This window comes from Kryptolebias marmoratus, linkage group LG20 (genome assembly GCF_001649575.2).
Source record: "Kryptolebias marmoratus isolate JLee-2015 linkage group LG20, ASM164957v2, whole genome shotgun sequence".
Classification (NCBI taxonomy): domain Eukaryota; kingdom Metazoa; phylum Chordata; class Actinopteri; order Cyprinodontiformes; family Rivulidae; genus Kryptolebias; species Kryptolebias marmoratus.
Genome location: NC_051449.1, coordinates 24,523,033 through 24,532,606, shown reverse-complemented (window position 1 = coordinate 24,532,606; position 9,574 = coordinate 24,523,033). Strand labels below are relative to the sequence as shown.

At 39.0% G+C, this 9,574-nt stretch overlaps 1 protein-coding gene across 1 annotated transcript in view; it reads left to right on the top strand.

Annotated features, from left to right (window-relative positions):
* Positions 1 to 9,574, top strand: part of si:ch211-207d6.2 (sickle tail protein) — a gene marked incomplete in the record, with an annotated part of 93,134 nt that overhangs the window by 27,489 nt on the left and 56,071 nt on the right. The window contains 3 exon segments of the mRNA XM_037982015.1: positions 677 to 950; positions 2,754 to 3,024; positions 9,252 to 9,560. Of these exon segments, the coding sequence (XP_037837943.1) occupies positions 677 to 950; positions 2,754 to 3,024; positions 9,252 to 9,560 (854 nt within the window).

Sequence of the window (9,574 nt, the reverse complement as noted above, 5' to 3'; positions counted from 1 at the left end):
GATAATGGATGGGGGGGCGCTGGCCCAAAAAAGGTTGAGAAACACTGGTTTAGAGTCTTGGATCAGAATTAAAGGCTTGACTCTCAATTTATTACTTTTAAATCTTACTAATATAACAACTTTAGCCATCACTCTTATGAATTCTATACATTTCCAGAGAATAAGCTTAGCTAAGGTGGACCTCGAGGATCATTTCTACAGGTCTTCTAATGTCCATTTGCATTATTCTTGTCAACAGTGTAGATTGAAGCCTGATTTGAAGGCTGATCTCAAAGGAAAAATAGGAGTTTTAATAGCAAAATGTCTGCATTCAGACAGTAATAAAAAATAAAACACCAAAAGGCAGGAGTACATGGGAACAGGAAACCATAAGACCCAGTGACACGAAGAGCATCCTGGTAGCCGAAACAGTTTAGAAGGGTGGCCAGGATTACACCTGGACATAGGACATTCTGGTGGACAGCCTGGTTGCCGCCTGGTTTAGAAGAAATGTTCTGTAGCCTACTTTAAGGGTGAGAACTGCTTAGGAGGGCATCCAGTATAATGATAATTAAATTTCAACATCTTTCACCGCATTCGTGCTTTTTACATAAAATGCAGTTTTTCTAGTTCTTAAATGTATTTTATAAACAAACCTGACCCATCCAGGTTTTAATCATATTTTTGATTTTTTCAGATTTCCAAAGAGGTGTTGTACAGCAGCTACAGTCCAGTTCACAGTGTATTATCATCTGGCCACAGCACACTGCACAACCTGCAGGGGTCCATGTCCCCCCCTATGCTTCGATCTATGCCCTCCTCCCCATCTAGGATGGTGTATGGTAGAGGGGGAACACATGGAGGAAAGACAGTTGTTGACCCAGGCACCACCTCATCACCACAGAAACAGCTTTCAGGGGGAGGGCAAACCAGCACCAGTTCTATTCTGGAGAGAAGAGACATCAGACCAGGTGGGACACATGCACTGTTTTTAACCTCAATAATCATTTTATTTTCCAGTTGGCATAAAGCTAAAAAGTGACAAATCTTGTTTATCACACATCATTTCTGTTCATTATGTAACCCTTGAATGAGTGGTTGAGTTTGAGTTTCTGACAGTGTGTTTGGAAGTGAAGACTGCATCAAGGTTTCAGTCATTATCACCTGCCACTGAAAGGTGAATTGCAGGCAATTATGATTTTTGCCTGTGTGTGTTTGTTTGACTGTCTGTTAGCAAAATATCTCATTAACCTCTGGACAGACTTTAATGAAAGCCTACTCTGTCAAAAACTGATTAACGTTTGATGTTAACCCAGTCCAAGATGGCTGTCAAAAACTAATCAAACTTTTGTTTAGTTGTTGTTCTTGAAGCAAAGTGTTTTACAATCAGGACAAGATCTGCTGGAAGTAATCACTCTTACTGCAGCAGCTTTATCAAGTGTGGTCACACACCCTTAGCAAGATGTTAATGTCTGTTAGATAAACATGAAGTCATACAAATCCCAGCTGGTATATAAGGAGGTCTGAGACGCAGCCTCAGAGCGCCAAGTTTTTGTAGCAAAGAGCAAGCACTGCAATGCTTTGTGCCTTGCAACTTGCAATAAACTATACTCAGACAACCTTTCTACGGAGTGCCTTGTCTCATAACACGTATTTATGTCCTTGTTAAAAAAGATTTCCACAACAATGAGTGAGTGATAGACAAAGAGAAGCTATTTATTTCATGAATAACACACTTTATCACTGATAAACACAGAGAAATACGCATCTACTCCTCTCTGTGGAAAAATAGCATTTTCATATTTATGAGTGATGCAGTCTGTTACATAAATTATTTTCATTTTCAAAAGAAAGACTCTTGTTGCAAGCTTTTCCACTTGATCTGATGATTGCGATTAAAAGTACGTACCAACATTACTGTGTGGCAAAATTCAGCATGTGTGCCTGACATCAAAGGTGCGTACGAACAGAGAGCGCAAGATTATGAAACACCCCCATCCCCCCTGTGGCAGTAATCTTAAATAGGGGCAGACTCTAAAAGTTATTGAACTGTAGATAAACATACAATGATTACATTCTGAGTATTTCATTGAAATCCATCCAGTGGTTCATGATTGGCTATTTTGCTAACAGAGACACAAGGTTGACTCTAACAGTTAATGCCAAAGACTTAAACAAAATTATTGCACACAGTATAATTTTCAAGTTATGTGCTGGGAATCAAAAAAATTGAATGAGTGATAAAGACTATTTATTTCTAAGGTCAGTTCTCTGTGGCAGCCCACTTGAATTGTGTTGAATCCAAAAGGTAATCAGTGCAGATATACATCTGATGAATATTTTCTGCAATTTTATTTAAAATCCTTAAAATTCGTAAATTTATAAAATTAAAATTTATGAGACTATTTTGGTACTGGTACAGACAAATGAACACACAAATGACAGATACACACACGGACAATAAACACACACACACAGATAACATATTCTACATATTCTACATATTCTGCGATATATATACAATATGTTTGTATATCTTTTAAAGCATTTGCTAATTGACTTAATGCAACATTTTTTAATGATTATTCTCAATCGATGACAGTAATTCAGTGTTTTGCTGTCTGTTTTTTTTTCTAACCTGAAATGGATATAGCTTTAAAATACTGGAAATTCTGCCACACTGTCAGATGGTTGTTGGCTGTTATATATGTTTATGCTCTGTTTGTGTTTTTGTGCTCTTGTGTGTGTGTGCGCATTGCATGTGTGTGTGTTAGATGCAGACGCTGGCAGCAGTAAAAGCACAACGTTGGTGCTGCATAAAGATGAAGGAGCACAGTACCCGGAGTCTTACTCATCCCCTCAGGATGTAGGACGTCGCCTTAGAATCTCCTCTTCCCTATGCAGCGCTCCTCCTATCCTCACTACAGATGTGGTGGATTCTGGAGTCCTGGGAATCCCAGGTGGGCTCCAGCAGTATCGAGCCTCTGTCAAACCTCTGATGGACTACGGAGAAACAAGAGAGCACCAGGCTCGCTCCATCCACAGGTTAACTCACAGCTTCACACCCTGTATAGAATAGAATAGAATAGAATAGAATAGAATAGAATAGAATAGAATAGAATAACACTTTTGTGCCCACCAGCAGTGAAATTAGCAGAATTTGTTGTAGCAGCAAAGTGATCAACAGGAACATGGAGAATAAAAATTTGTAAAGTAGAATAGGTCATAAGCAATATTAGTTCAAAGCAGTGATTACCAGACTCCGATTTGGTTCCAAACTGAATGAAAAGTTAATTTAAACTTGGCCTACATGTTACTGCATTGCACTGAAATGCATTGGTACTAGGGCTCCACCGATATCACATTTTTTCAATCTGAGTATATACCTACATTTAAGAACTTGCTAATACTGATGATACAAGTACTAATCAAAGTCATTACACTTTTTTTACAAATACTTGTGTTTAAAGATAAGAGGAGCTTACTTTTTGAGTTAACTGCTCAAATGGAGCCAGGACAGCAACGATCTTTTACAAAAGTGTTCATTGGAAAGCAGTGATATTGTCATGAAGCTTGTGCTCAGATTGTCAGGTTGGGCGGAGAGAGGAAAACCCAGAGTGCAGACTCATCATGAACTTAGGAAAAAACTAATTTATTAAAAAGAAAAAATAAATAAAAGGGCTGAAGTGGCAGTTAAACAAAACATAACAGAATCCAGGAACTGAAACACAAACAAACATGAGAGACAAGACGAGAGCAGCAGCTAGACAGCACATTGGAGTGACAACAGACCCGCGACAAGTGGAGGACATGACCAGGTTTTAAGAACAGGAGGTAATTTGTGATGATCATGTCTGTTTCTCATGCCTTGCCTTGTGTTCATGCTAACACAAGCAGGTGGCTCATTCTTGCCACCTGCATCTCCACCCTGATTGTTATCTCTCCCACCTGGTCTTCGCTCTATATATTCTCCTCTCCTGCTCTCCTCCAGTGCCAGATTATGAAAGCTATTAGGCTAGTAGTTCTCCAGCGTTTCCTGACTGACTCCCAGTACTGTTCCCTTGCTCACGTTCCTTGAACCCCCGATTACGCCTTGGCCCTGATGGAACCACGTAGGACTATTATTATCTGGACTTCGACCTCTGCCTGTTTCCTGGACTTGGACCTCTTGCTCGCTCCCTCGGATTTGACGCACACTCTCGGCCTACCTGGTATCGACTCCAGCCTGCCTGACCACGAGAATTGAAGAACCCAGTGTTCCTACCTCTGTGGAGCGTGGAGTCTTATTCCTCCTCTGGGAGTCCCCTTCATCATCGTGCACCAGCTGTCCAGTTCATTACTCCACCGCTCAGCTACTCATAGCTGCTGCCCATGGCCCAGTCGCTGTGTGATACGCTTCCCTTGTTTACAAATAAAAGAGGTTTCAACCGCCCACTCTTGTGTTGTGGCTTGTGTTGTTCCGGGTCCGCTAACTGGTTTGTGTCAGTAATTAGTGGAAGTGGGCACAGGTGAGATGATTACAAAACTTGCGGCAGGTGTAGATGGGCGTGGCAGGTGGGCGGTATCTGGACGCGCAGTTGTTTCAAAGCTTCGGTGGCGCTAAGCTTCTTTCTGGGATTTGTAAGCGAAGAAGAGTAACTTATTTTGATGGTCAAGAAGTTGAAAGTGAGAATGGAAAGAGAGTAAGATGAAGGTAACAAACTAAGAATTCCTCAGGTGTATGGAAGTCGGCGTCGAGGCAACTTTCAAGACGTTATTGGGAAATCTCCTGGATTAGTGAAAGAACTTTGGACAAATACAATGGCGGGTAGACACAGCTGTGCTGTGAATGGGCCAGAGTGGGACGATAATATAGGTAATGAGAGTGACGGGAGGAGGGAGACTTCGAGTACTGAAAGGATGAGTCCAAAAAGAGGAAATACTTTGACATCAGAAAGTGCAGAAAAGAAGGGAAGGGTGGTGACAAACTGGGATGAGTCAGAAGAAGAAATGGAGAGGGAGGTAAAGGAGTTCAAGGTAATTATTAGAATCAATGAGGAAAAAGGACTGAAGTTAATCAGTCCGGTTAAACTGGCTATGATTTTGAAGAATCAAGTGGGAGATATAACTACTGCAAAGGTTCTAGAGATGAAAACTTGATGGTTTTCTGTAATACAGAAGAACAAAAAGATAGAGCCTGTAGTATGAAAGAACTAGGAAAGTATAAAGTGACAAGTGTGAGTTTTGTACAAGAAGGGAGTCAATGGAAGAAAGGAGGGATTTTGGGAATTCCGACTGAGGTGTCAGTTGAGGAAATAAAATAAAATCTTACAGGGGGGAGAATTCAGACTTTTAAAAATGGAGAAAAAAAGGAACAGTAAGAGTGTTTTGGTAGAATTTGACGAGGAAAGAATTCCAGAGAAAGTCTATTTGGGATATATGTCATATAGAGTGAGAAAATATATCCCATGACCACCACTTAGGTGCTTTAACTGTCAAAGATTTGGCCACACAGCTCAGACATGCAAAGGAAAGAGAAGATGTGCACGGTGTGGCGAAGATCATGAATATGAACAGTGCAATAAGAGCAGTCAACCAAAATGCTGTAGTTGTGAGGCAGCCACAGTGTGGCTTATGGGGGCTGCAAAGTTATGAAGAGGGAGGTACAAGTTCAACAGGTCAGAGTATGCAATAAAATATCCTACGCAGAAGCTGTCAAAGTGGTAAAGCAACGAACAGAGGTTGAGGTGGAAAACAGGGTGGATACAGGGTTAAATCAAGCAAAAGGAAATAAAGTGTGTGTGGATTTAAAAAAGCAAGTGACATTCATTGCAGAGGTTATAAATGCAACAATGAAAATTAAGTCAAAAACAGAGAGAATTCGAGTAATAGTCAAAGCAGCAGCAAATCATCTTAACATTAATGAATTAACATGGGAAGAAGTTAGAGATGACCTTAGTGCTCAGGCCAGTCAAGAGGCAGTATGCATAGGATAGCTATATGGTCTTGTTCTCCAGTGGAACGCAAGAAGTTTAATATCGAACGGACAGGAATTTAAGCATTTCATTGATAAATTAGAAGAGGCTCCAGAAGTTATTTTTGTACAGGAAACTTGGTTAAAACCCCAATTAGATTTTATAATCCTAAATTATATTGCTGTTATATATGATAGGGTTGAAGGTAATGGTGGTGGATGTGTTATTTTTATTAGGGAGAATCTGCCTTTTAGAGAGGTTAAGAGAGGGAATGAAGATGAATTTATTGTTGTGGAGATTTGGATAAATGCAGAGCCATTTATTAAAATAAATTATTATAAACCATGTGAGAGAATAGAGCTAGATAAATTAAAGGAAATTCAGGGGCAGAATAAAAATAAAGTTATTTGGTGTGGGAATTTTAATGCCCATAGCAATTTATGGGGAGGGCAGAGGACTGATACAAATGGAGATATAATAGAAGAATTTTTGGAAGACAATCATTTGGTGTGTATGAATGATAGGCGGGGGACAAGAATAGGTGTGCATTCAGGAAATTGCTCAGCTATAGATTTAACACTGGTATCTAGAGATTTAGCTGGATTATGTGAGTGGGAGATAGAGCAGCAGACAACAATAGGCAGTGATCATTTTCCAGTTTTTTGTAAAATACATATTCTTAAAGAGATAGAGGTGGTGGAAAAGCAGGAAAGATGGATATTTGAAAAGGCAAAGTGGAGTATGTTTAAATATATATGTGAGAGAGATATTGATGAAGTTGATTTAAACTTAGATATAGAATATGCAGAGGAAAGGTTTAGGAAAATTATATTGAAGGCAGCAAAAATTACAATTCCTGTAAGTAAAGGTAAGCGACAAAAGAAAGAGGTACCATGGTGGACACAAGAGTGCAGTGAAGCAATTAGGAAAAGAAATTGAGCTTTTAGAATATTGAAGAGAACACATAATTTCCAAAATTTAATGGAATATAAAAAATTTCAAGCAGAAGCAAGGAAAGTTATTAAGAAGGCAAAGAAAACAAAATGGAGGGATTTTTGTGATACAATAGGTAGAACTACTCCTACAGCTAATGTATGGAGAATGATTAAGAAAATGAGGGGGAGTAGACAGGAGAGGTCATACCCAATTTTAAAACATGAGAAAGGAACAGCGGTAAGAAATGAGGAGAAAGTAGAAATAATGGCAAGAACATTTGCAAAGATTCATAGTTCAGATAATTTATCAGAGCAAGGGAAATATAGAAGGGAGCAGACAAGAAAGAAAAATGAGTTTATGTTAGATGATGAAATAATCTCTGGTAATATCATGGGTGCACCATTTTCCATGCAAGAAATGAAGAGAGCAATATTTAAGTTAAGATTAACAGCACCAGGAAAAGATCAGATACATACACAGAAACATACACAGGTTCTGTGTGATGTCACACCTGAACATTCTAATCTTTTCCTTGTCAATGATTAAGCCCAGATACTTACAACTAGAGACCCCCTCAAGGACTTTACCTTGAATAGTTCTTATTTGAGGGATGTCATGCAATGGAATTGATACATTTGAAAAAAACATTGTTTTAGATTATCAGCATTTAAGACCAATTTTAGTTGGGCAATATGAATCTGTACTTCATCAAAAGCTGCTTGTAAAAACTTGAATGCCTGAGCAATAAAGTTTAAACAACAATAAATTACACAATCATCTGCATAGAAATGATAGGAGGCATCATTCAGATCGTCACACTTGAAATCTATTGAATGATTTTACCTAAAATTAGAATCCATAAGTTACACTTTATAGATTAAAATATAAAAAAATAAATATATCCGTGAAAGAATATTTTTTGTGGTTAAATTTGAAAATTAAAACACTAACATTTAATCAGCATATAAAGGTGAAGCACTGACTGTCTTTTAAAACGATACTTAAACTTCTCCACTTGGGGCAGGACCTCTTGCCAGACCCAGAGAAGGCACTCTACCCTTTTCCGGCTCAAGACCATGGTCTCGGATTTGGAGGCACTGATCTTCATCCTGTCCGCTTTACACTTGGCTGCGAACTGCTCCAGCGAAAGCTGGAGATTACATATTGATGAAGCCAATAGGACCACACCATCTGCAAAAAGCAGAGACGCAATCCTAAGGCCACCAAAACTGATCCCCTCAACACTTTGACTGCGCCTAGAAATTCTGTCCATAAAAGTTATGAACAGAATCGGTGACAAAGGGCAACCTTGGCGAGTCCAGCTCTCAACAAAAATGAGCCCGACTTACAATGCTCACGACTTGCAATGCAGACCAAGCTCTGGCACCGGTCATACAGGGAACTAACAGCCCGTATCAAACATCCTGGTATCCCATACTCCCAGAGTACCCCCCACAGAACTCCTCGAGGGACATGGTAGAGTAATACCAATTAAATTTAAAATGTTTAATTTAAAATAAGTAATTTTTGGTTCGTCACCAGTATTTTCTATTTAGTTGGTATTAGAAGTTTAGTTTCACTTTGACACTGAAGGGTTTTTTAAATAGTTTTTGTAAAGAAGGCCAATTTATATTGGTCATGACTGATTTATGACAGAAATAAAAGCAGACAACATCCAGCTAGATAGGTTTTAATGAAACTCTCATAAAGTAATCACAGGATGTATATCTATAACTGATTAACTGTTGAAGTCACCCCAATTCAAGACGGCCATCACAGCTAACTCACATTAGCTAAAACCAAAGTGACTATAACTCAGACAAGTTTACTGATATTGAGCTAAACTTTGGTGTAGTAGTAGCTGAGAGTTAGTCAACACATACTAAGTTCTACACATTGCACAACATTTTTGCTTTAAATTTTGGTATTAACTGTTAGAGTCAAAACTGTCTGTTATCAAATTATCTCATGAACTACTAGAAAGATTTTAATGAAAACATTCTAAAGTAATCATTGTCTGTACATTTAAAACTAACTTTTGTAGACAACCCAAGTAATAAGGGCCACCACAGCAAATTGTCATTAGCCAACACAAAACTGTCTATAACTCAGTTAATTTTACAGATATCGAGCTTAAATTTATGTGGTAGAATCTGAGTCTTTCTCAATTAATTCTCTGAGAATTAACACATTTGATGAACTCTCACAATATTTCATGAGATCATGCATAACATAGTTTCCAAGGTTTGACCAAAGTAGCTACAACGCCATCAACATGTGATGTTCTTAGTCTAAAACTCTGGCACGAAAGGTGGTGGATGATAGGCATTCTTTTAAGGAATGATTGGTCTTTAATATATTCTCTGTTTTTCCACTTTTCAGGCAGAGGAGTAGGAAATATGGAGAAAGTCAGCTTCCTGGGGTGGGAATTAAAACCCCACCCCCATCACCTCACAGAGTGAGTGACTGCAGATCATTTCATGGACAGATGGTTGGCAGTGTTGCTCAAGTGTCTCCAGAAAAAAAATCGCCCTTTCGCCACTCCCTAAGACGGGACAGTCATAGGTTCCCAGTGGAGATAATCAACAGAAGCAGAGATTGTGGCTCGTCATTCTCCATGTCATCAGTGTTTATGGACAGTCCTCAGGAACAACTGTTTCAGACCCATGGGACACCAAGTTATATCCAGAGGTGAGCTTATGTCC